We start from the raw sequence: 27,688 nt of genomic DNA on the forward strand, positions 1-27,688 counted from the left end.
CATATAAAACTCCTCCATTATCATACACCATAAAAAGATTAAGCTACATGCACATTTTAAAGGGTAATTATTACATTTAAAGAAATGAAACCACATTATGAATTGTATCGATACATTATTTAGCACAAGAGGCAGCACCATTTTTTTTCTATTAAAGCAATTTTTCATAATTCCTGCTTGCTTAGAAAATAAAAGCTTTAAGCGAAGCACAGCTGTTGAAAGTCATTAAAGAGACCTGTATCTGCACTGCAGAACCAAAGCAGTAGGAGAGGTGGCAGCTAGCCACAGAAAAGGGCAGATGAGATAGGGGAAGCAGTAACAAGGGAGGCATGAAATAGTAGGAGATAGCAGAGATTTACGAATGAGTTACTTGTTGCCATTCATTACCATCTATCTCTACATCAGGGAAAAATGAAGTTTAGAAGATTAACAGTTTTGAAAATGTCAGAACATTATGATAATATCAAAGCTGATCACCAAAATCTCCGGTTTGACTTACACACACATTACTTACAGGATCTGGTTACATCTAAATAAACGTGCATTTGGAAACAGTCATTCATGTGGTTGGGTGCTTTCTCAAAGGCATATGTACAGTCTGTTATTAATCTTTGGAAATCAACTTTGTTCCTTACAAACACAAATTCATGTACTACTTTTTATATTTCCAAGTTCTTATATAATAAAATGCATCCTTTCAATCAAGGCAATGCAAGCTGACATGTGCTTTTCCTTTGTGAAGCAGATGTTTTAATTGTTAGATAAGCTCCTAATAGTTTGCTTTCTTTTAAAGGAAAGCGAAAGTATATGAATGACCTCTCCCTCCCCACAGCTTTCAGAGCAGCTACTTTTCTTGAAGATTAGAAGTCTCTTGGACTCCAGCCCCAGCTTCTCTTGTATCTGCAAACTACAGTCTGAATTAGTTTTCTCCTTTAACAAAAACTCCTGCTGTGTTGAGAATCTCTTAATTACTTTTCAAGCTTCTCCTGTTATTGTGAAACTCTGAAAATCTGATTACTGTGCTAATAAAGTGATGGAATGCCATTTTTTTTCTGTTTCATCTGAAGACTTCAAAATGCAAAGATAGACAAAGTCACACAGCAAGATTGCATTAATATAAATATATGACTAGTGTCATATGAGAACCTTATGTGAGTAAAATGTAACTGTGGGAACTATTCAGTCCACATTTGATAACGAGAAGTACTAAGGAACAAAATTTGACAATATAGGTGTTCAGAATTCTTTATCAAGGTAGTTTATAAGATAGAATTTTTGTTCCCTCTGAGAGCTAAGAAAAAAATGCATTTAGAATCATAGAATCATTAAGGTTGGAAAAGACCTGCAGGATATCATCAAGTCCATCTTTTTGACTGAACTCTACCCTGCCAATTAAACTTTAGCACCAAGAACCACGTTCAGTCATTCCTTGAACACTTTCAGGGATGGTCCCTGGACAGCTCGTTCCAAGGCTTAACCACCCTTTCAGTGAAAAATTCTTCCTGATATCCAAACTGAACCTCCCCTGGCACAGCTTAAGGCCATTTCCTCTTGTTCAGTCACTGGCTGCCTGGAAGAAGAGTTTGATCTCCACCTCACTACACCATCCTTTCAGGCAGCTGGAGAGAGTGATAAAGGTCACCCTGAGCCTCCTTTTCTCCAAGTTAATCACTCCCAGATTCCTCAGCTGTTCCCCACAGGACTTGTGCTCCAGACCCTTCAGCAGTCTCACTGCCCTTCTCTGGATCTGCTCCAGCCCCTCAGTGTCTTTTTTTAGTGAGGGGCCCAAAACTGAACACAGGATTTGAGGTGTGGCCTCACCAGCACAGGGCAACAATCCCTGCCCTGTTCCTGTGGGTCACACTGCTGCTGACACAAGCCAGGATGCCATGGGCTTTCCTGGCCACCTGGGCACATGCTGGCTCATGTTCAGCTGGATGTCAAGCAGCATCCCCCGGTCCTTTTCCACCAGGCAGATCTCCAGCTGCTCTGCCCCAAGCCCATAGCACTGCAGGGTGTTGTTGTGACCTAAGAGCAGGACTCAGCACTTGGTGAACCTCTCACAAATGGCCTCAGCCCATTGACCCAGCCTGTCCAGAGCCCTCTGCAGAGACTTCCTACCCTCCAGCAGATCACCACTCCTGCCCAACTTAGTGTCATCAGTGAACTTACTGAGGGTGCGCTTGATCCCTTCATCCAAATCATCAATAAAGATATTAAACGGCACTGGCCTCAATTTCCCATGACCTTTAGCAAAAAAATCCAAGCCAACAACAGGGTGGAAAACCTTAAGTCCAAGAACCCCAAAGTAGTGTGAACTTTTACAGGTGATAGTGGTGCGTCAAAGGCCACAAAGCATAAAGATTCTGAACACAGAGTCGCTTCAGTGGAAACTCCTGTCTTTTTATTAGCAATAAAGATTTAAAAATCTGCACAGTCAAAATTACATAGTACAAGGCCAAAAAGGAAAACAGAGCCCTTCAGTAGGGAATTGCAAATCTGTTCTAGATTAGCAGATGGTCATCTCTTCTGTATTAGATGTCTTTATCCTGGGCTAACTGTATCCCATACAAATGGCAAAGAAATTCACAAATCTCCAAACCACAGCTGAGCTAACTTAAACTGAACATAGTGGGCCAGGATAGAAGTGTTTCGTCTTTTTTAAGGTACTGATGTGTCTGGAGGAGAATTAAAAAAACCTCCTGTGGGAACAGCCCCAGATGATGAGACCCTTCATCACCTCATTGATTTTTATGTGAAGAAGCTTTTTCTCCATTACTGCCTTTTTAAACTCTGTCTCCTCAAGTTGATTTGGGATGTACATTCCTTCAACATTTCTTTCTTCCTTGGTAATTTATCCTTTGAGATGAGTAGCTGAACATACAAGAAGACTTATGCTAACCAGTATTGGAAATCACAGGGGAGACAATAGAGAGCCTCACCTTAAAAATACATGCGCTTAATCATCATGAAAAGCATAACAGTGAAAGGGTGGTATGCCAGACTTTGGAATTGATGATGCTGACATAAAATCAGAGAAACATGGCTGAATTCTATGGGGATTTTACTATACTTTTAGAGAAAGTAAAGTGAAGGGGCGGTGCTTCAATAAGGATAAGGGTGCTGGACCTCCATGGTATCTGCCAAAGCAGGCTGCTCCACACTTCCTGCAGAAATTTAGCAGGAATTTAAGCCATTGCCTTGCTGGAGGCAGCTGATCAGCTGCATCCTGCCTCCAGGCTGAGCTCCTGCAGGCAATCTTTTAGAAACCAGACATCTGCCTTCAAAAATGGCACTCAGTTATTCAAAATAAAGGAATGGAGGCGAGGCATATCACTCTCTTCACGCACCGGACATCTGAATATTTATGGTGCTTGAACTCTCACACGAGTCCCACAAGTTTTATGCCAGCATTCAGCTACTGATCCTCTGGTCCTGAGAGATGTCTAGGTGCATAGGCTGCTACATGCAAATTATTACTGCTTGGAAAAGCAGTGGCTTCCTGAACCTCCCCATGGAGAGTTGGGCAGATTTTCACTGGCATTATACTGCCTTTGGCTTTAGCTCCTTGCACTGACCAAGGAGCCTTTCTTCCCTACCTGTGAGCCCCAGGTACGAGGAACCATTGTCACACAGTAACACGTCACAGCCGTCTCTGCCACTGCATGGCATCTGCAGGCACTTCTGCATGAAGTCACTTGTGGTATGGCTCTGCAGTCCTTGGCACACAAGCCAAGTCAGAAAGGGACTCCCGATTATTGTTGCTTAGTTCTGAAGACAAAGTTGAAAACACATGTAAACATTAGTGTTTTGTTAACGTTTTATCTGTCTGCTAAAGCTATTGTGCCAGAAGAGGAGGGAGGGGGTAAAGAGTAGAACAAAGGCTGGTTGCTTGCTGGCTGTTTGTCCTCAAGAGACTGATGTCCTGACGTCACCCAGCAGCGATTTCCTGACATCACCCACCAGCACGGGCAGAGCCCAGCATTCCTCTTTTGGTTCTTCTGCTGCTGTTCAGAGTGACAGTTCACTGCTGATTATGCTGCTGCAACAAATGGGAGGCAGAACACTTTTGTATTTTTTTCTCCTGTAAACTCAGAGCAAATTAGATTTGGTGCTCTGCCAAGAACAAAATACAGTCTACTATTGTAAGAATTGTTATAGGCCAGATCTTCAAATCTTTACTACTGGCAAAGTGTGTTTGTCCAAATGTTGAGTTAGTAAAGATATCTGATTTGATCCAGTATCTTTTACATCTCTGCCTTTAATTCTCTTCCTCCCAGAACACACAAGTGAATACAGGCTTTAGAATAGAAAAAAAAATATCTGCTTAAATAAACAGTTCAGGATTCCCAGCTGTAATTATACCTGGTCTGGCTGATTGAAGACTTTTGTTTTAAAACGCTGCAATTAATGTTTATAGTATACAAATAGGAGCTCAAATATGATCCCAACACTATTTGCATGGGTAGAATAAAATAAATCCAATGCACCCAGGAGGAGAAGGAATGTCTAAATAATGTAATATCTAGGAGCCACAATAATAACTGCTTTACAGAAAGTTGGAAATTACTTCTGTTTTCCTTACTGCTTTTCTAATGCTTGTTACTTTTTTTTCTCCAAAGCCTCTCAGAGTCTGAATAAAAGAATGCTTGTGACATTTGCTAAAATTTTAAAGTGGATCTGTAAACAACTCATATATGTTGGCTTCCCCTAAACTGCTAATTTCTAGCCAAAGTCTTCTCTTTTGCACTTCTCAAGGGGGGTAGAGCTTAATTTAATCCCAAAAGTGCAAATGTCAGACTAATTTGTTTTTTGATGAGTCCCACAAATGATTTTAAATAATTCCAAAATAGCTTATACATGCATGTTATATGTCCAGACATTAAAATAACAACATGAAGAATCCAGTAAACAAAAGTTTCATTATAATTGATTTGCCTATCTCTGTCTCACAAAATTTTCCCAGCATTGTCTGGATGCAACGATGCCTGCCGTCATGAATACGAATTACATGGTTTAGTATCTCTTCTTTGCTGTGAAAAAATTTATTAAAATAGAATTTTAAATTGAATCATGTTATAAAAGGTTACAAGTTATTAGATAAAATGTATTTTCACTGTAAAATTATTTTTAAATGACAGGATATGGGATGGAGAGGCATTCTAGAAGGACCAGAGAGCAGTGGAGAAATTCCCGTGTGTTCATGTGAAAAACATGGTGCTTGAGAAATAGTCTTTTTTGATAATGAGATTTGTTTTAATTAATAGTCTGTTTAAAATGTGCATTCCATTATCAGGAGTTATTGTGCTTCAGAGGCCTCTCAGTGGAAGTAAAGACACAGTAGAGGATGGTGTAAAGATGCTTGCTGTAAAGGAAGCCACACTGGCTCCACAGCTGTGAAGAATCATATTGTCATGATGACTTCTGCCAAGGAGTGTTTTAGCTTGGAGATTCAGTCTCCACATCAATGGGGTCACCCATGCCAGGCAAACACTACCCTCCATAAGAAATGGACAAATGCATTTTTCACTGGGATAGAAAATCATGTGGAATCACATTGCACAGTAATATAGGTGACCAAATCCATAATGGCCAGGTTGAACAGGTAGATTCAAAAGTTATTTAATTTTGGTTTGTATATAAGGGATAGAAAATTACCAGGAAATATTACCTTCTTCTTTTTTGTATCCTTTCTGCTCTTACTGCTTCCACAACTCACCTCGCAAAACAGTCAGACTAGACACTCGTTTGCATCTATTTCTGCTGTCATAATCCACTCTCAAGAGGTTTGAGGTAATATAGGGATAAAAAAGCTAAGGCTTAACATGCATGAAGGAATAAATATTGGTAACTGATGCCCACTGGGAGCAAAGCTGAGTGCTTCACTCTGGCAGAGGAGATACCAAAATCACTGTTATTTTCTTTACTGACAGTACCATACCTACGACAACATGAACCTCACAGATTTACACTGGTGTGATTATTGTATTTGCTAGCCTTCCAGATGTTGAGATGCATATTATTTTCCTAGGCCGAGATCCCTCCCTCAACAATATTTCGGAATGTGTCCTTGTAGCCACTTTGTACTACTGTTAATTACAGAGGTATGAACTGTCCCTGAAGTGATCTCGCTAATTTCCTTCAGTAAGTGGATGTAGAAGAGTGCTCATCCTACTGAAGGTAATGTCAATCCCATCTGAGTTTACCGAGTTTATGTGTTAAACCACTTTATGACTGCAGAGTATTGCATATAAAAAGATTGAAACTCTTCTGGGTGATCGCCATCTGGGATTGCTGATCTGAGACAAGGGTGTGAAAGCATGCAGTCTGTGTGAATTGTCTGTATCCTCCCAGTTGCTGCTGCTCTGCGTCATTCTTTGAAGTATTCCCTAAGGAATGGCATACTACCCAGCTGAATCAAGCATGGTTAAGTCTTGCTATAATATCACATTTCCAAAGCTGGTCTATTTCAGCTTGAAATAAGTTATGCCCTTTGTTTGTATATATAATTTTTAAACCTAAAAATATTTCTTTTACAGAACAGAGAGAATCCCCTCCTTGAAAGTGTGTTGAAGGAGCAGTGATAAATCAATTAGCAATAAGATACTTGGGGCTAGCTTTTTCAAACAATTCTCCTCTTCTATGCCTACTCTGTGAATCTCACTGAAATTTAATTAAAGAATATTCCAATACATTGATTCTGGAAATATGGCTGGCATTTTGTGTTTACTCAGATTGGTTTTGTTCTGCATGTAAACTGATTTTATTTTTTTATAGCTGAAAGTTAAGGGAAATTCTTTCTCAGTATTTCAGCGACTCCTTCCATACTAAGACTGACTTATCAAAGCATTCCTTTTTGTCACTTAAACAGCACCTTGGACCAAAGCATTTGTGCTAAACTGTACAACGACAGGCTGGGTCAGAGCAGAACACACAGGTATTGTTCAGAGGGCAGTAGAAGAAAGGCCCCAAAGAGACAAGTGTCCTTGTTAATGTCATTGCTCTAATACTGCTGACCTGACCAGTTTGCTGATCAGTACACTGAAGGAAGTAGACTCTCCTAGGAGCGGAGGCCCTTCTTTTCTTGAGCAGAAAGTACTGAAAAGCTAAGGCAGTTACTTTAGTTTTGGCCCTTCAGATCCACACACCTCAGATCTAATGTATAGTTTATGTCTGGCCCATTACCCATATAACCTCACAATATTATAGGTAGTTGAAGAAGATTCTCTTCTAACAGTACTATTCCTATTTTAATAAAAATCTCCTCCTTACAGTACTTCTAATATCTTTGGGAGTTGCTGCTAATCTGGAATTATTTTCCACTTCTGAAATCAGTCATTAATGAGACTGCTACTACTGTGCATTTGAATTCCATCTAGAGTTTTCCAGGTATGCTGAAAGTACAAAACAAGGTCACCATAAGGTGTTCAAACTAAAAAGGAAGATCATGTAGTAATAAATGCTCTATTGTAAGAGGTGAGGGGGCATTACCAGATTAATATATGTCCCAATATAGAGAGGGCTCCAGTTTCAATGATTGCCTCTGATTTTTAGCAATTCTGACTTTTAGTGTAGATGGCATCTTTGCAGATTTCATGCAGGGAGCATAAATAGCTGCTTTTACTTACAACTGCATAGACCTGTACCCTCATGATGTAATAACAGCATCTACAGTTATGCAGGAAATAACAGTAGATAGGTATCTGACAGGCTTTGTCTTTGAAGGTGGCTCAGATACTCAATATCTGGAAGAGAAGAGCTCTCTGATTAGCAGCCTCCCAATTTGTCATCAACCAACAGTCTGTGAAGTGAGCAACTAAGGCACAAGTTCACAAATCTGAAAGGAAAAAAATTCACAACAGATTGGATTGGGGGGTGAAGATTATCCAGGGATAAAGTCAAGAAAAAGAATGTGTGTAAAGAGACAACAGGGAAAAACAGAGCTGTTGAAAAAGGAAAGGGGAGAAGGAAGAGAGAAAATAGCAAGCTGGTCAGGTATGAAAGGCTTATTTGAAGAAAAACAGGGAAAAAGTAGAACGTAAGCAACAAAAAAGGCAAAAAGCAAATACAAAGGCAGAGAAAGGACAATTGGAGGCTTACTCAAACAGAATTAAACGTGAGATGGTCACCATTGTTTTTCTCCCTAGTTCACCTCTTCTCACTTGCTTTTTCTTACTTTGGTTTTGTGGATTTTTAAAGCTTAAAATACTCAGCTCCATCTTCATTATCTCAATGTAGTTAATGAAAGCAGACTTCAGTCCAGATGCCAAAACCTGTTTGCTACTAAATAAATTAATGAATAAGGCCATAAGATGACAGACAAGTCAAATTTATAAGATATTATCAGCTGTTTCCTGAAGGGATAGGAGGGATAAAACAGCTTATTCACAGAAAGACATTTTGCCTTGGATCACAACCTTTTAGGGCAACATCATGTGGAAAGCAGGCATTAAACAGAGTTGTCCTAAGAGAAACAGTGTCTGCCAACGGCGAGTTATGAAAGTAATCCCTGTCTTTGGACAATGAAGTATGAAGCATCACAAGAAAGCATAGAGGAGTGAGAGGGGCTGTGGTTTTTCACTTTCACATAGGGTATCTATGTGAAGAATCCTCTGAAGTAGACAGAAGGCTACCTGATACTTTGTGTACATGCAATATCTGAAAAAGACTGCAAGCAAAAGAAGAGGAAGGTTTTGCTGAGGCACATACCCTCCCAGGGTGCTTTTGGTTCCATGACTCTTTGCAAGAGTATGTGGCTTTAGAACATAAACTGTGACAAAAGTGTGTTTTGGAGAGAAAAAAAGGTTTCAAAACCTACTGTATTTATAGGAAAAACTGGTAATAAAAAGAAAACAGAAACAGGCTTCATATGACAAACTTAGATATTCACTATGGACAAAGATGACAGGTATTCATGCAAAAGGGAAACACTTGGCAAATGAAACATGTTGTTGACGGATTACTGTTTCGAAGTAAATATTTTCAGTAATATTTTTCTTTGCAGTAAAGCCAGTTGGTTGATTTCTTCTATGCCCCTGAGATACAAGGCTAGATGCGGATCTAAACTGAGATCCCTTGGGATAGCACAGCAGGGCATACAGCCTTAAATCTTTGCTGCAAGTAGTGAGTAACGTGGGTCCCAATCTTGATCCTACCTAAAAGAATGACATCTACAGCTTGCAGTAAATAGTGACAAACTAAACAGAAGGTGTTGAAGTGTTGGCTGCTCCTCTCCCAGGAATCCTTACAGAGGTTACCAGACTTCCCCCTGAGGCTGCTCCTAACAGTGGGGAGCTGAACAGCTCATGAATCAGCTCTAAACCACCACTGCCTACATCTTGGCCTATTAAGGTAAACCAACATTGATTTTGGTTTATGCTGAACTGCAAGGTTCAGAAGCCAATTCGCAAGCCATTTTGTCTCTCCTACCAGAATGGAAGACAGCAGAGATTTTTTTGCTTCAGCCACTGCACTTTCATCTGCCATTAGCTATACGCCAATACCTTCAGGGGAAGTTCACTGTGGAGAACACCACAAAACAAACAACCTAAAAGAAACTTCCAGCTTCGTCTGAAACTCTGATAATAATCATTTGTAGTCTGCTTAGGATCTCTGTCTTCCCACATCCTTGTTAAAACTGTACAATTATTGTTGCTACCAAGAATGAAGCTGCAACCTGAGATGTCAGATGCATAGTTTTTCTGTTCCTGGAGTGCAAAATGGTATTCAAGTCGCCTTTACAGCTATGCCGTGGAAAATTAAAGATCTTGTAGCATTCACTGATGCTTCCAAGAGTTTTATTAATATTTGGCATCTCAACCTGAAGGATTCATAAATTTATACAAATATCGGGGCAGAGGGGCTGATTTTAACATGCAACTATTATGCGTATTTTGCAAGAGAAACTGAGGAAAAGTTTAAAAAAAGTGCATTTGTATAGTTACACAAGTTTGCTTAGCTCTTCTTACTTTACATTCTACGTTTTAACAGAAAAGACCATTCTTACTCCACGACACAACAAAATCTGATGCCACATAAAACTACACCAGTTTAGGGTTTCATTGTAAGTTTAAAACTTAAAAAAGCCTTACTATGACATTAATTAACTTTTGAATTTATCTAGATATTGTTTTGAGCAAACTTGTCTATATAGATATGTTTTGGTGATCAAACTACGTGAAGTAAATGAAACCACATCACCCAGGCTTTGACGCTTCTAAATCAGTTTTGGTTTGCATTTTGAGTTCCAGACCAAAGCCACAGTTGAGGGAAAGAACTGTTATGAATCAGAATGAAGAAAATGCTGATGTGAGGTTCTCCCTAAAGAAACCCACAAACTTTTGCACAGTTCTCTATTTTCCCTATAAAATTCAAGAGAGCTTTAAGCCTTCCTTCAGAAATAGAGTAAAGCTAAAGTCTCCTATACCAGAGAGCCTGCCTTTGATAGAGTTTCAAAACAGGGACAGATTTTAAGGAGCACAGTCCCTACGGTACATTCAGAACTGTTTTATTAAAATACATATACAACAAATAATGTATGGCAACACTAAAAACGGTTTTATAGTGCCAATTAGGATCTTATCCAAAGTCCATTAATGCCAATGGAAATGTTTCCATTTATTTCCAAGGAGTTTGCAGCAGGTCCACATGAAAAAAGAAGCACACTGGTCTCTAAGTCTATCCTGGTCCACCTAGGTGAGAGGAAACCTGTGTCTGATTCACATGCCTCCCTTACCTTCTGGGCTGTTACCAATGGATTTTTAATTACCACTAATGGGCAGACCATTATATTTAAATTACCATCCAATTTCTGGCCCATTGTTTCAGATCTGTGGGCTCTGTGAGCAGATGCCGAGGCAGCTGTGCAGCTCACAGCTTCCATGGCATTTCACCTCAAGAGAGATGTAGCACAGCAAGCCATTTTAGCTGGCATCCCCCGCCACCGGGAACTTTGGTCCGGTAACACAGCGCAATCCAAGCTGCCAGCGTGCAGGAGGGAAAAGCTACTGTTGAATCTCTTCCAAAACCAAATTATATCTCCCATTGTCTCAAAGGAATAATAAACCCTGGCTGGCTGATTGTGGAATATAATAATAATTTAGCTGAATTAGTGGGCATTCCTGGGAGTGACTGATTTCTCCTTTTTCCCAACAGCTTTTTTTGCTTTTTTTTCAAGCTAATAATTCTTCTCAGGAAAACAGGGTTTATGTATACATAACTATTTGGAAACTAAATTTAAGAAATTCAGAAATGTTATGCTCAGAATCATACTCCTTGTGTGTCTGTAATCAAAATAAAATGCTCTTAGCAAAAATACATGGCTGTTGAAAGTGGTTCTACTGACATAGTGTCAGGGTCCTGAAGGCACCTGCCAGCCCTATTCTCCTTGTTCAGCCCTCCCCTGGGGATTCCCCCACCCTGCCCAGGGGTCCATGTTACTCCCCCAGGACTGTCAGCCTCATCCCAAGGGAAGTTCCCCATGTCTAGGGCAGAGCATAGTGCACTGTATTGGAAGGAATTTCAAACAAAAATGTCCTCACTGAGATTGACCATTCACCCATGATGTCAGGTCTGTTTGTTTCACTTGGTCTGAACTGGATGCTTGAAAATTTCACTAGTGCATCAGCACATAGTCGCAGGGCATGTTTAAATCGGTAACACACAATTTGTTATTTTAATGTATTTTTCCAGTTAGTGGTGGACAGCAGTGTTTTTACAGTTTAAGTAAGTCATACCTTTGATCTCACGAGTAGAATCCCAGTCTTGATGTCATCAAGCAATTTAACACCTATTTGTGATCCCAACAATCATGATTCACAAGCTAAGGATCCTGTAATCTTGCCTGCAGATGTTGTCCTAGCAGAGCAAGCATTCCCACTTTCACCAAAGCATGGGCAGAAGCACCTGTTCAAATTGTGAAGCGGTTAGACCTTTGACTGCGGATGTCAGAGACACAAGCCACCTGTTCCCCTGGAGAGACTCTTAATCTCATATTGCTGTCTTGAAAACATGCAGTGGTGAGGGAAGGGGACAGGGGACTTCCTAATCTCTCTTGCTAATGCTGTTCCATTTTGAACGGGATCATTAAATATTAAAAGAGTGAAAGATCAAAAGATAGAGAATGACTTTTAGCCTGTTTGCTAGGCATCTCACGTTCTCAGTTCCAACCCAGTAAAGATGTAGGTATATTTTAGAGAGAGGAGACACAATGAGAGAGAACAAATAAGCTAAGCACCAAAATGCTGTAGTGTTTAGAACACGATTCTGAGTGTTATAAACTAAGGGGATTTGTCCTTTCAGGCAGCAGACGGAATTAAAATTCTACTTCCCACATTATCAGTGATGCCTCTGTCAGCAGATTGGACAGCAAGGTTTTTATGATAGAACCATGAGATCATGAACTCATTGGTGATACTGGCACCATGTTCCAACCAACTCAGCTAATCTACCTCCAGTAAAGGCCCCAATGAGAGGTATGTACCCACATTTGTGGAAGACTATGTGCCGTTGTCATCTTTCCCTGCCACTTCCTGATGACTAGATTAAGTAGATAACTACTGAGCCAAATATTTGTGGACCTCCACTGTCTAAATACCTAGCTCTGCTAATCTATCTCCCTTGAAATGTGTGGCATTCCCAGACAACTGTGTACTTCACTAGCTTTTACAGGATCAATAGTTAGAAATTGCAATAAATATCAAATTGCCTTTGTGGGCCTAGTCCTCAGCTATGCCATGGGTTCCAGTTCCAAAAATTTGCCAAACATGGGAAACAGAGACAAAAAGAAACTGTGTGCTGGATTCTCTAATTACTTACCACTTTTCCAAATTAACTGTAAAATGCAGAAAGTATGCACTTTGCAGAGGCAGAAATGCCTATGTATGATGCAAAGCTGGTCTAAATAAGGGTTCATTTGGATTAAAATACAGGAATGAATACTGCTATGGAGGCTCGCAACTGAGTTATGAGGTTAAGCAAAATTCCTTCAAATACCCATTATGATAAGATGAAGATGTCCAAGACTCCACTTTTGTGCAGCTCAGGACTCTGAACAGGAAAAAAGTCTGCTTATTTAGGAAGTAGATATATGTTCCTGTGCTGTGTTTTCCAGCTTCCTAAAATAAATGTTCGCCTCACCTGTGTCCTCCCCACTGCCTCTCCATGACTTTGCAGTCTTAGGAACAGTTCTAGTGTGATTAAGAGAGTGTGTCCCTACCCTGAAGTTGCTGCACCCACTGCTTGCTTCATTTTGTGCATTTGAGGAAGATGAGCACTTGCTGTTTTAATTCCTGCTCCCTGAAGTTCTACAGATGTAGCTTAGGGAAGAGCAGAGAGAAGTTTGCCAAGTTCTGCCTAGACCTATAGGCAAGAGATTCCATTTATTCCCTGCAATAGTTACCACCGAGCATGAGACAAAAGATGTTTGATTTTTTTCTTCCTTTGTTTGTCCTTGGACTTAGCTGCTGGCAGCTGCTGTACTGGCACCAGTTGTGTATAAGATTCCATACAGCAGAAAGAATAATTTAGGTTTATCAAACCACAGACATTCCTATTCATCCCTTCCAATTACAGCCCAAATCAGGTTCTTTGGCCCGGATTTTCAGGAAACAAGTGCAAAATATGACTAGTCTGACTTATTACTGCAGGGGACTTCCACTTCATTTTGGGAATCCCCAGCAGAGAACATGTGGGTATTTTTCACTGTGTATATGAGGCAGACAGTCTGCTTCAGACTGATAGTGGTCCACTGGGTTCCCAAAAGAGATTTGGTCACTCCTATTGAAGGGACTGAGCAAGCCTGCTAATGGGGCTTAGTTTGCTGTGGTGGATGCAGAGCCTACTCCCTAGGCATACATTAATCATGCATTAAACATAGAGAACATTAGCCCACATTCTTCTGGAACCTTAACTTCATTAAAAGGGAACATGAATGCCCACGGCTTCTTTTTCTGTGTAAAGATGTAACTTTCCCAACAGAACCACAAGAAAAATCCTCAGAATTTTACCCATCTTTAATCAGAAAACCAAGCTCTGATGCTGTGAATTAAGATGTTATGAAACCAACAGAAAATAATAGGAATGCGGAGGTGCTGAACGGAGTGTGGAAATAACACCTAAAACACCCCAATTTTCTTTTCTAACCTATCTTCACTTTTCAACATTCTCTCCCACATATGGTGATGAATTAAGACAGGCAAGGTAGGGAATTCTTCCAGTTACAGGTCACTGCATTACAATAGCTCTGGAAATAAAGATTTTTCCCTTCAGTACATGTAATATGAGATCTTTAAAGCAGTGGCTTAGTCTAGGATTCAGTTGTCAACAATTCCTGTGTAGAAACTCTCACAGAATTAGCATGTGCAATTATCTTGCAGTTAGGCTCTAAACCAGCACATAGAAACAAACCTCTGTTCCAGACACTAGGCAGTTAATTTATTCCCTATCTTAAACAAAAATACAGGCTTTCATTAAGGACACGGAAGCAAGTTATTACTTCCCTTCTACCCACTCCTAATACGTTTTATCTTTATTCTTTACAATCCTGGATAGCAAAGCAGCTGAGAGCCACCAGGATTTCTGATGCCACACGGTTATTGTCCCAGTTGTTTGTTCTGGTTCCAGCTGAATGATAGTGGGAGCTGTTCTGCTTCTGAGCAAAGGGGAGGAGGGGCTGCAAATTCTTAGTTTTTTAGGCTAGAATGAAAGAGACCTTAAAAGCTGTTCGCCACACAACTTACAACTCCTTTTGTATTTAATGGCCTGAAAATATTAGAGTGAATAAATGCTAATGATTTGGGGGTTTGCAGTATTGTAGAGCAAATAAAGAAGTCAGGCTAGCAGTAACTTGCCTCTGTGTTCACACAATCATTTTAGTTCAGAATGCCATGAAAATACTTTAAACAGATTCCTGTCAAGGCATTGTTTGAATAATAGGCTTACCTGGTGTTCAGGATTCAGTCAAAGTTTTCCTTGATATAGGATGTAATTTTCTAAGTGATGAGGACATACACAATTAACTGAAAACTCTAATTAAATTTCTGCAGCTAATATCTTCCTTGCTATGCTTATTCTACATGCTGATAGAAGAGAAACAAAAAGAAGAATCCTGATCTCTGAATCACTCAGATACTGCATTTTCAAACACAGCTGGCACTTCAGAGATCAGGGTACCTGTGAATTTCAGTTTACATTTGCCAACATACAGATTGGGATTCATCCAAGTGGCAACAAAAGCAAAGCAAGACTGTAAAAAAAAATAAATTAGATGCAGTGTGAGAATAAACTATCTACAAATAGGAGAAAGAGAACTACCAAAGAGGGAAAAAATAGAGAACAGGCTAAATCCTCTGGATGGTCCTTACAGCTTTGTGCCATCATAGTAGAATGAGGAAAATCAGCTATGGGAGAAGAACCCTGGAACAGCACAAAGATTCTGTGGAAACTCCTCATTCTGTGCCCCCACCACAACTCAGGATGGAAGACCAGACTGGGAAAGAGAGGGCCTGCTGCTGAGAGCTGCCTGCTGTCCACTATCCAAACAGCCCCATGGGGCCCAACTCCCAGCAGGGGAGAGATGGGGGGAACAACACAGGCTATGACAGCTCCTGTGGAGCTGGAAAGTGGAATCAGGTAAAGAAAGAATAAAGGCACCTTTGTCCCCATTCCTCCAACCTTCTGCTGATATTAGTTCAGATGGATGAAACAAACTGGCTCATTAGGAGCTAGCTGGAAAAGACTGATATAACAATAAGGCACATCATGGACAAATTAATACCACCATCTCACTTTTTAATATAAAATATTAAGGTTTTGAAAGAGATACGCTATCACAAGACAGATAGTCATGTCTTCACCTATACCATGGTTGAGATGATGTCTCATCTTTTCTCTACCACAGGAAACCAAACCCTTTTTACCAGTTTTAACTTGACAATGGTGTTCATTCAATGACTTCAACAGTGATATAAAAATGACATGTCCTTTTAAATGGGAATGAACAGGAGTGCATAAATAGAAATGCAGAAAAAACATCAAAGTTGCATTTTTCCTATTTCTTATTTTGACATAGAACAATATTTCCCCAGTTTTTAACTAAAAAGAAATGAATAAAACTCACCATAACTGAGTACATCTCTCAATACAGCTAAAAAAAAGTAAAAAACCTGGAAAATCTAAATAGATCTATTACTTCTTTAAATTAAACACTTCTAAACGGAAACTTTACTCAGGTTTCTCCAACTTCATAGATTTTGACTGACATATCTGTCCTTATAACAGACACTCTAAATCAAGAGTCCTTAACAGAAGTGTCCTTAACTATAACAGTTTTAAAGCGTGGCTGCCTGTGTCAGGTGAGATGAACTCCAGCAAGGAAGCTCCAAGTCTCTATGAGACTAAAGAACTCACATTGCTTGCTTTGGATTTGTCTGTTGGTGTAAATAGCGTCAGCTTTTAGAAATCACACACAACTAAGCACAGGGGGAAAAAAAAAGTGTAACTTGTGTGCCTTAGCGCTCCAGCATGGATGATATCTAACACTGAAGTACTGCCATTCACTTCAAAAGGGTCAGGATTCAATCTATATAATCCAAATTTAGAAAAGCCTGCCAAAGGATTTTGAGAAATATTATCCAACCTTTAACATCTGAGGGCCAAACACGTTATTTTGAAAGGTCAAAAGGATAAAAATGGGAGCAGCTGCTTACCCTACCCTACTCTCTTTACACTGCATAGGTAGGGCTCATTCAAAACCTCTGCTTTTAAAACAGGGCACACCTCAGTGTGTATGTTCTATTCATAAGGCAGTACAAACCTTCTACCTAGTTTAATTGTCCTTAATTTAAGCCCTACCATTTAGGGTTCTGGGCCAGAGGTTACACACCAAAAGGAATTGTGATGACTCAAACCTCTCACTCGGTGCTGAAACACTTCAGTGCTCCCTTGATTATTTTGGCACTGGGAATTTATGACCCAGATTCTGGGACACTGTATGGTCCCATCCTGCCCCTGTCTCAATTAGGCTATTCACTCAGCTCCTCTCTCTGTGCTTCCTGCAAATCCTAGCAGAAAAGTTCTGTAATGAAGCACCATGAACTGCCACCAAAGAGACGTCCTGAGATGGGCCAAGGAGTTAACACAGACAAATGTACGCCTCCTTTAAAGCATCAGAGCAACATTAAGGAAATATGGTTAGAAGAATCATTTAGAATTGAATTTTATCACTTCCTGGATGGTTTTCAGGAGGTCTGTTTTCAAATGACTGAAAGGAGAAAGCATTATTTAAGTGATTTCAGAAAAGGGAACCATGGTGTAAAGAGTGTGCAATGCACCTTTCAGCACAATGAGAAGCATTACTTGCAGGAGGTTTGCACTTTCTGAAGGACTTTCACACATCATATTCTGTTAATTACTTCATCATTAGTTCTTCTGAGAAGTCAATGTATGCTAGTAGATAGAAACCCATCTAGCTGACATTAGGAACTTTTCTCCATCATAAGCAGGGAAATGTCTTGTAAATGCACACGGAAGAACTAGCTGACTGTGGTATTTTTAAATTTAGGTGAAAATATCACTGGGATTATTTAGCAAAGAAATAGGAAGAGGAAATAAACCAAGTAATATAAAAACAATTTCTCAACAAAGAAAATGATTAAGTTTATGTACAGGGTAACTGCAAAAAGCACTTATGTTATCCGGATATAATATGAGAGCAGGTATCAATGTTTCTAATCCTTATGTATCTCAGCAATGCTTCAAGTTCTCAACTTCTGTATGTTTGGTGGCACAGACTCCACCTACGCCTCAACCATAAGTCAGAAAAAATACAATACTTCACAGCTCAAGCAGGGAGAAACTTTTCCTCCTACACGTGGAATGGTGAGAACACATTTTATTTTTTTAATTCTCTTTAGTTGTTAAAAGAGCGAAAACATTTTGACTCGGCATAACCCTTTACCCTTGCTTGGTATATTTCCCTGCTAGAGGAAGAAAGGTTTGAGGTGATGGTTTACATAACACAGCTAAACATATTATGTAAAGATTAAAGCAGCAGGGTCGGCACAGGGACAGAAGTGTCTCACTCGCCGAGCGCAGCCGGGGTTACCTGACAGCCAGTTCTGCTGGACGTTTGTTTTGTTCCAGGTTAATATTCCCACTAAACAACTAACGTTTAAGCGCGCCTCTGCCTTGGCCTCTCCCATTCCTGACTGCGATGCTTTCCACAGAGGTAATGCCTGCCTGCGTGGGAGGCGAGGTTCATTTACCTGGCCACAGTCAGGCGACAGCGCCTATCTCCAGCCGGGATGCCGCACGTCACCGGTGCCGCCCGCGCCCGGGGCCGGTTTGTGCCGCCCGGCCGTGCAGTGGTCGAAACTACCTCGGTAACACAAAAGTGTGGCCACCAAGTGCCAAGGGCCCGGGCCCTCCCTGCAGGCCGGCGGAGGCACCGCGTGCCCTCGCACCGCCGCTCCCCAGGTACCGCGTCCCTCCCCGCCCGGGGCAGCGGCCGCGTCCCCCCGGCTGCTCCCTGCGGCTCCGCGGAGACAAAGGCGCTGGGGAGGTGCGGGCGGGCCGGCAGGACCGGGGAGGGGGCGGAGGAGGGGGCGACGGGCGAGGGGAACAAAGGAGCCGAAAAAGACCAGAAGAGCCAAGAAAGTTGATACCGGCCTCCACCGCCCCCTGCCCTGCCCTGTCCCGGCCCGCCCCTCCCACCTCCCGGACTTTGGCGTGGGGGCCCGCGGCGGCCCGGCGGCGGCAGGGAGAAAAGGCCGGGTACCCTCACCTCCATCCCCCCCGAATCCCCGGCCGAAGATCCCCGCTCGCCTCATCCCCTCCCGCCTCCTCCTTCTTCCTCTGCCCCGCTGACCCCGCCCAGCCCCCGGTGCTTCCCTTTAACGCGCGCTCCCGCCGCCGCCTCTTGCCCCTCCCCCCTGCCCGGCGGCGCGCGGCCTCCGCCAGCCCCCGCGGGCACGCGCCCGCCCGCGCTCCCCCTCCCGTCACTTCCCCCCCCCCGCTCCCTTGCCGAAATCGCGCGCGCGCCCCCGCCCTCCCGCCCCTCCCTCGGCGCCCGCGAGCGCCCGGGATAATTGGCTGGCGGGCGCGCGCGCGCGCGGCGCCGGGCGGACGGGTGGGGGCGCGCGCGCGCGCGGAGGCGGCGGCGGGGGTGCGCGCGCGCGCGCGGCAGCGGCTTCACTTCTCTCCGGGCAGCGGGGGCAGGAGCGGCGGCGGGAGAAGCGGCAGCAGCGGCCGTCGCTGCTGCTCGGGAGAGACGGCAAAGGGGAGAGGAAGCCGAGAGCGAGGAGTGCGGGGGAGCGGGCTCATGACTCAGTGAGCGGCTGCAGCCCCTTTCCAGCCCCGCGCCTGGCCGGAGTCGGGGCGACCGCGACGGATTGTCCCGCAGCCTGTGCCCGGCACCAGCGAGAGAGAGACCTGCGCTCGCCTGCAGGTAGCAGCGGCTTTCCCCCCATCTCTGCCGGGGTACACCTACCTCTGCCCCGTCTGCCTCCCCTCCCCCCGCCGGGCTCCTACCCCCCCCCGGCACTCGCCATCCCTCCCCCGCGGCAGCACCCTCTCCCCCACATTTATCTACCACCCTCTGTCTCTATCTTTATCCTTCATCTTCCCTCCCCTCTCCGCATCCCCCCGGTGCTGCCTGGTACCCCCTTCCCCTCCTTGTCATCCTCGGCCGTGCCCTTTCATAGCAACCGTCCCGGCCGCCCCCCCGCCGCCCCCGGCCACCTCGGCATCTCTGCCGGCGCTCCCCGCTCCCCCAGGCTCCATCCAGCCTCCATTGCTCCTCAGCACCCCCACACCCTTTCAGCAACTCTTCCGTGTCCATTTGTCCTGCTCGCCCTGCTGCGGGCGGGGGCAGCGACCACCCCCGCTCCCCACCACCCCTCTGGCCCTGCTCCGCATGGTCTCCGCGCACTCTCTGCGCCCCTGGGTCGCTCGGGCACCCGGGTACCCCCTACCCCCCACCACGATCAGCCTCCTGGGATGCGATATTCTCACACCCCCCGCCGTAGCGGTGGGCACCCCGGGCTGGAACCCCTCGGGAAAGGCACTACGCCCCCCGCCCCCCCCGCGCCCCGAGGAGCCCCGCAGCCCAACCCCTCTCCCTTCCCGCATGTGCCCCCGACGTCTTCCTCTCGCAGTCTCCTCCTCTCCTCGGTTGTCTCCTACTTCTCACCGTGGCCCGGCCGCCGCCCGCCCGGCCGTGGGAGTGCGGGGGGTGTGTGTTTTTGGGGATGCTCGTGGCCCCCAGCCGCTCCCGTACGGCGGGGGCTTCCCGACGTGTGCCCACGCGCGGCCGTGGGAGCCCGGGGCTGCCGTCCTGTCCTGTCCCGTCCCATCCTTCCGGGTGCCCCTCTCGGTGGCGAACCCTCCCCTGCCACAGGCCGGGCTCTTTCTGCCTCCCGTCCCGCGACGTTGTGGTCTTTTTGCCCTTTATGGTTTCTAATGAAGATGAAGTAAGGCGGCTGCTGCCATTGCTGCTCGTGGTGGACCCTGCAGAAATATTCAATTTATCTTGGCTTATAGGAAATTACGAGCGCTTTAGAAAGACATCATCACTAGCTCTGCCGCCCTTGGGACCCATCTGCACATTGCTAGGATCTTGCTGTCCCTGACTGGTGGATTTTTTTTTTTTTTTTTTTTTTTTTTTTTTTTTTTTTTTTTTTTTTTTTTTTTTTTGTGTGATGTGTGATAATGACTGCTGGTTTGGTGTGGTTTTTGTCGGTTTTGTTGTTGTTGTTGGCTTGTTTGTTTTTGTTATTGTTGTTTTGGTTTTAGTTTTAGTTTGGGGAGGAAAGAGAAGGTGCCAATAGATATATTTGACAAAACAAAATATTTGGGACACTCTTCACTTCGAATTGATAGTTGTAGTTACACTTGTAATCTGTCTCTGTGCTGATTCATCTCACGTTAAGGGAGAGACTTTTAAGTCCCCCTTCGTTCCTTCCTCTGTCCCCTCTGCTCATTTTTCTCTGCACAGCAGCCGGGAGGTTAGCAACCCTCGTGTGAATGTAGACTAGCCCGGCAGCAGGGAACCTGGACATCGTGTGTCTCCCCTCTTGCTCCGTGTGACACTTGCAAATACAATTACAGCTCTTCTTCAAGGAGTATCTTGTATTTCTGTCTGTGTTAGTGGCACCGAAATGCTTTCTTCACAGTGTCATTCTCTCAGTTGATTTCTCCCCCCCGCCACCATTCTCTTACTTGTTTATATGTTTGTGTGTCTTTTGAGTTTGACCCAATTTGAAGTGTCTAATTTCAGGCCCCTTAAAGCACGCCTTTACTGCAATATTGGGCATCCCTTGAACAAAACTTCCTAAAAATGCAGGTATTGTGAGGAGAGGGAATAGAAAGGATTGCCTGGATGTCAGAAGGGGGACAGGGATAGAAGGAGAAAGGAAAAAACCACCCAAAAGCCACTCCCCCCCCAAACTAGCCAGACATCAAGTGACATATTTAAGCATTTTCCTCTTGTAAATGCTGGCATTACATGTTACAGTAATTATATGCTCTGGGCTACTGTTACAGTATTCATCTGCTGGATAGTAACCTGAACTTATGAAGTGAATACAGTTGTTTTTTGGATAATAGTAGTATTTATAGCCAAGATTATTCATAGCAGATGTCCTATGCATATAAGCATTATTAAATATGATTTTAACTTTCCGGCCTGCAGTGTTCAATGTACATTGTGAAGAGAGAAATTTTCCTTTTAAAATTAGATGTATTAAGCAAAGGTCAGAAGTAAAATCTAGGGCAAATAAAGGCCAACATAAGTGTTATGAAAAGAGATGAGATTGTATTTTAACTTTATGTAGAAGCAAGGAAAATGGGTACTTACTATCGAAATTGCATTATAGTTGCATATTTTGACTTGTCAGAATGTGATACTTTTGTCATTTATTACCTGTAAGTGTTCTGCTGCTTTTACCTTGAAATCTGACAACCAGGATTTAAATACCTGAAAGTCAGCCTGTGTAAATTTACAAACTATGTTGAATATATTGTTGTAGCTGTACTATAGGAGAAATTGTTCTCTAGGAATGGACAATTTCTGTATTTTAATTTTAAGGCAGAAACTCAGCATTATTTCAGTTACCTTAATGAGCATATAAATGTTGTGTGTTTATATATATTTAGATATGAAAATATTATTTTCTGTTATAAAATAAAAAATGCAGCTTGAGCTAATTAAGAGAAACTTTAGTCACCTCTCACTTGGTATTGCCTGCTGCTTCTTTTAATGTCTAAACATTTTGAAGGGGTGCCATACTTCCAGAATTCTTTTTCAGTATAGCTTCACGAAATAGATGAAAAAGACCTAATTCCCCCTGAAGTTATTTGGATGTGTCAATAATGCCTGAAGAGATTATTTCTTCTACTCCATAGTGTGTATTATTTGAGAGAATTAGATCTTGGTAAGGGTTTTTCAGTATAGGAGTAAATTTATTTCTGCTCTCTATCAGGAACACTTAAGCTTCTTTAAAAAGCATCCTTTTCAACATAACCCTGTTGGCATTCATATTAATTTACTTTTCCTTTGCTGTCTCTTTCCATAAATATGTACAGGGAGATGAACTTTGTTTAATCCACAGAACAAGCATGGTTGAATCTGAGCCTGAAATCTCATTATTCTCCCCTGAGCGAGTCTTAAAACATATAATAGTCAAGGTGAATGGTTTTGTTCTTAATTGTGATAATGTCTGTACATAGGTAAGAGGAAAAGCGAGTCGAAGTTCACAGCAATTTGAAATTCTTTGTGTATGAAAGAGCAAATTCTTCATTCAGACAGATTTGATCAGAAAACTACCCAGATATATGGGGATTGCGTGGGTGTAAGCAAGGAACATTTGGGCCTGTGTGCTTTTTATTAAAAATCTCTAGAGAAGGATATATCATAGGTATATAAGGTACAGATTTGGAATTAAAGGAAAGACCTGTGTTTTGGTTTGGGATTTTTGTTTGGTTTGGGTTTTTTGCTTTTTTTTAATCAGTCAGTGCCACCACATATGCTAATTCAGTAAGAGTTTTTCGTGGACATCTGCCCTTCATTAAAACAGTTTGAGAAGTCATGACAGCTGTAACAGTGGGCTTGTAATTCTTCATCTGTCGGCATATTGTTATACTATTTAAAATGAAGGAAGAAATTAAAATAGCTAACTAGTATCAGAAGTGTGTGAATAAAGCATTAACTTGACTTCTGAAATATGCTGAGATTTCTTGCTGCTCATGTTCTCTGGCAAGTTTGTTGCCTCACGTTGCCTGAATGAAATGTCAGGAAAAAACTTCCTTATATCCTCTACCAACGTGTTCACCGTTTTAGTAAATACAAACAGTCCTGTGTTAGAGCTTTTTAGTTCTGTATTTCCATCAAGCATGCCAAGATGTGGATTTTGTAATGTGGAAACCCACATTGTAGATTTGGAATGAGCCCACAGATTTGTTTCATATGGGATAACAGAGAGTCCTAAGATAGTAAGAACTCTCAGTTTTTAACTAACTCTGGTAGATTTGAACTGGTAGCATAGTTGATGGGACAGCTAACTCATGGTACTGCTGAGTGTTTAAAAACATAATTCACAATTAATGGTTTTATACTTGCAGGATTATGTTTCCCACTTCAATAACTTCTGGTTTTCATATATATATATATGAGGAGTTTGGCAGGGGGATTGGTTTGTGTGTTTATATTTTTTTTGTTTCTGGGTTGGTTGGGGTGTTTTAGGGGTGGTAGTGGTATAGGTTTTAAAATTGCCAGCTCCTGAATTATTAAGATGCTTGTGGCAAAACTCTTCAGTACAAGGATTACTGAACTACTGTGACACAAGCATTATTTCATTAAGACAAAGACATATATCCCCTGTGTTCTTTTCTTAAGCATGTAAGAAATACAATTAGGCAGTTTCTTCTCAAAAAGCTAACTTTGGTTGTTTGTCTTTGTTCAGTGCAGCATCTGCCATGTCTACAGAGGGGCAGAGAGTGGATGATAGTCCAAGCACTAGTGGAGGCAGCTCTGATGGAGATCAGCGTGAAGGTGCTCAACAGGAACAAGAAAGGGAGCAAGTTCAACCCAAGAAAAAAGAGGGGAAAATATCAAGCAAAACAGCTGCTAAATTGTCAACTAGTGCTAAAAGGTACAGTGTTCTTCCTGGTTGTTTATTTTCCTTTTTCTTCTTTCAGCTGGCCATCAGATCCATGTATTGACTCAATATATTAATTTTCTGATTGTTTTATTATAACTGTATCAGTGTAATAGCCTTTTGAGACTGGTCACAGTAATGAGACCTGTATAGTTTTTCCTTTCTTTGCCAGTTTGCCTCTTTCACATGGTTTTAATAGTTGCTTGCGTGATAAAAGCTGACATTTTTTTATTGCTAATAAAACTCAGACAGTTTTGTAGCCTTATAAAATATATCTCTGTATATGTATGTATGACTGATGTTGAAACTTGTCAGTGTAACTTACAGCTAATTAGCCATAAACATTTCAGACAGTTCAGTAACTCAGCATGTTAGGACTACTGTAATACCTATTGCCATGAAGTACTGCCTTTTCTTTTCCCAGGTGGTCAGGTCAAAAATACTTGAATGAACAACAAATCTATGTTGGTTTCATTACTTTTAAACTATGATCTGTTTTAATACCCATTTATTTTCCCTCCCTTTTCTGATTAAGATGAAAGGTTGGTTTATAGAATAGCTATTTAAATTATTCTATGCTATCATGTTCATCTCCAGATAACGATTGTCTTGCTCAGAGCAGACAGAAGGAATTTACAGTTTAGTGTTGCTTCCCTAGTACATGTAGAGTTGTTAGTCTGGGCAAGTGGGATTATAGTGATTGAAGTTAAAAAGCACTCATAAAATGATCTGACAAGAGATCAATTCTGCAGACTGTCCTAATGTAGAATTCCCAGATCCCGTTTCTTTGCTAGTCCAAGGCTGTGTAAACTACAAGAGAAAACACTGGAGTTGTACCATTGTGGTGCTGTAGTAAAGGAGAAGCATCAAGCCCCTGCTACCATAATTTATAACATATGCTTGTAGTCAGAGCCTGTAAATAATGGTATATAAACGTGTGCATCTCGTCAGGATTCGAATCTTTGTTTTGCCTTAATCTGTCCCTTACCATTAAATCCTTTTCTGAACTATCTTTTGTCTTTCCAGTGAGGTACTGTCATGCTTTTCTTCTGCTATAGATACCTTTCTTACAGCTAGTTTTTCTTCATTTTTAATTCCCTGGAGAAATACTTTCTGGACACCTATTCCTGCTATGACACTATTAGGAGATTACCTGGTCATATCACTTAGAGAATGGCCAGCAAAACTTGCCTGTGCTTCCTTTTATGACAAGAAGGGAAAAAACTCCACCCAGCTTTGACTACAAACCATGATGTTATTCATGTAGTTAATCCTAACAGCTGTTATAGTTTCTGGTCTTCTCTTTCGTCTGCTTCCTGTTACTATTATTTTTTAAATATTAGAAATATTGGATTAGTCATGACTTTTAAGGTCATAAAAACAGTTTCAAGCATCTTTAGAAAGCAGTCTGTGTATTCTGAACTTTGTACAATGCCTGGTGTAATGATGCTACAATTCTAGGGCCTGTGGACACTATCCTATTAAAAAATTAATAATGATATGTCAGAAATTGGTCTATTAATCTTAGCTTTGTATCTTCAAAGCTTAGAGCTTTTATCAACAAGCATTTTACAGTGATAAAATTACTTAAACCTTTTAAAGTTTAATCATATCTGCTTATGGTTCTGCTGAAACTAATTATGCCATCAGTTGCTGACATCAGTACATTTGCCAGTTAGACTCTAAAGCTAGTTTCACATGTGCAGTAATATTGATTATATATTTAAGAAATATACATTTGATTATACATTTTAAAAGCTGACATGACTTACGGTAGCTCTGTAGATATGTATATAGTATTTCTGAAGAAAAATTTATTTTAGGAGTGCTGGTTGTCGTAGCACTTTCTCGAAGAATTACAGGAACAATTTTTATCGTAATGGGGGTTTTTATTAGTATCATTAGTATTTTTTCCCCTTTTTTTTTGTTCTTTAATATTCAGTAGTTTATCATTGTGTTAGAATTGGATTGCACCTTCTCTAATCTGGCTAGGTTTTTGTATTGCAAGTTTTGTTTCTGTGCTTTTTAATTAAAATCAGTAGTGTCTCAAGAAAGCTAAATCAGAAATTAAAGTAGAGGCTAAAAATGAGAGGAGTAGCATAAAGGAAAGTAAGGAAAAATGTCTAAAAGTTCTCAATGTGTGGTAAGTATTACCGAAACGGTCTGTATAAAATATCTTCATAGTAATATTGTTATTTTAGTTTATTAGGAATGAGAAATTGTGCAGGATTAATAAGGCTCTTATTCATCTTGTACCTTTAAAAATAAAGGTACTCTTTTAAAAATATTCTTCATTTAAAAATAAAGGTACTCTTGTACCTTTATTATAGTGAAAGGAGTCAGCTCTGCTAAAATCAGTAAAAGGCTCAAACCGCAGAGTGTAGCACAGTTGTGACTTTCGTCAAGATTACTTACTTCCTGTTAAAAGCATCAAACACCAGCAAGTTCACTGGAGCTAAAGTCTACAGACTACAGACTTGATTCTAACCTGAGTTTGGAAATCAGATTTTCTCGCTTGGAAAGCTTTTTCCTGCATATGGAATTGTAGCCACAGTATTTTTGGATTGCGTTATGATACCTACAGTATATGAAGGAAGGTTTGTGCATATCTATTCTGTTTTGCTTTTTGTTTGTATGTTTATGTAGTCAGTTAGATTTAAAGAATTTTCAATGGCATGAGGTTTTATATATAAATCAAGATTTAGCACTGTGATGCCTTTTGCTTGTGTAATAGTAAACTGCTCCTGTGTCTTATGTATGAATATGCTGTTCATGCAACTTAACTGCTTTCCAAAGTGATCTGATTACAGAGGCTGTATGAAACTATTCAAATTTCCATTTGAGTAAGATTTTTGGTATCGAGATACAGAGTTTCTTCTGTTAGCATTGCTGTGGATGGCATCAAGAAGGCAGAATGCCATCACACGCTGTCTTTCTCTGTGAATACTTCAGGACTGGCTGCTATACAGGTGTAATAGCTTACAGCATATGTCGTGCAGTGTACTGGTCCTTCAATTTTCCTCACCCAGAGGGCATCACCTTAAATAGCAACCTTTCTTACCCAACATGTCAAGATTGAGAAACTCGCTGCATATCACAATCACAGTTCAGACACGGAATTGAATTGCTGTCCTTGAAAACAGCAGGCATCTTGTTACCTCTTAAGTAGCAAATCTTAGCATGACCTTTGGATTGAGAGAAGTGTAACCATTCTTGGCTGTCATAGTAGCTCAACAAATAAATGTATTGTTTTGCTTGGCTCCTGAAGTTGGTTGAAAATCTGTAAACCTTTATGTCCAATCCTGACATTTTTTAATAAATATCTGTGCCTACAATGAATTGTGAACTCTACAACTTTAGTTGTAATCTTTTCATTATTCAGAGAAGTTTCAGCCTTAAGGAGGAGCAAATAAGTGATAGATTAAATAGGTTTGAAATTCAACAAAACTGAGCATTTTTTCCCTCCCCCCCCGCTTTCTTTCTCCTGAGAGGTTTATCACAGAATCTGGAAATGATATTTAGCATGTTGAACATGA

General features: G+C 41.6%; 1 protein-coding gene across 3 annotated transcripts in view; it reads left to right on the forward strand.

Annotated features, from left to right (window-relative positions):
- Nucleotides 1-19,124: 19,124 nt before the first annotated feature.
- LOC106859772 (ubiquitin-conjugating enzyme E2 E2) overlaps nucleotides 19,125-27,688 on the forward strand; it is a 198,789-nt gene continuing 190,225 nt past the window's right edge. Inside the window, exons 1-2 of one of the 3 annotated variants that reach the window (XM_014887256.2) lie at nucleotides 19,125-19,444; nucleotides 23,958-24,146. In XM_014887256.2, coding sequence (XP_014742742.1) covers nucleotides 23,971-24,146 — 176 coding nt within the window. In that variant the 5' untranslated portion in view covers nucleotides 19,125-19,444; nucleotides 23,958-23,970. Of the gene's footprint in view, nucleotides 19,445-20,379; nucleotides 20,469-23,957; nucleotides 24,147-27,688 lie in introns of those variants that run through there. The other 2 variants (XM_088164101.1, XM_088164105.1) reach the window with 2 other exon arrangements.

This window comes from Sturnus vulgaris, chromosome 1 (assembly GCF_052056855.1).
Source record: "Sturnus vulgaris isolate bStuVul1 chromosome 1, bStuVul1.hap1, whole genome shotgun sequence".
In the NCBI taxonomy this organism is placed as follows: Eukaryota; Metazoa; Chordata; class Aves; order Passeriformes; family Sturnidae; genus Sturnus; species Sturnus vulgaris.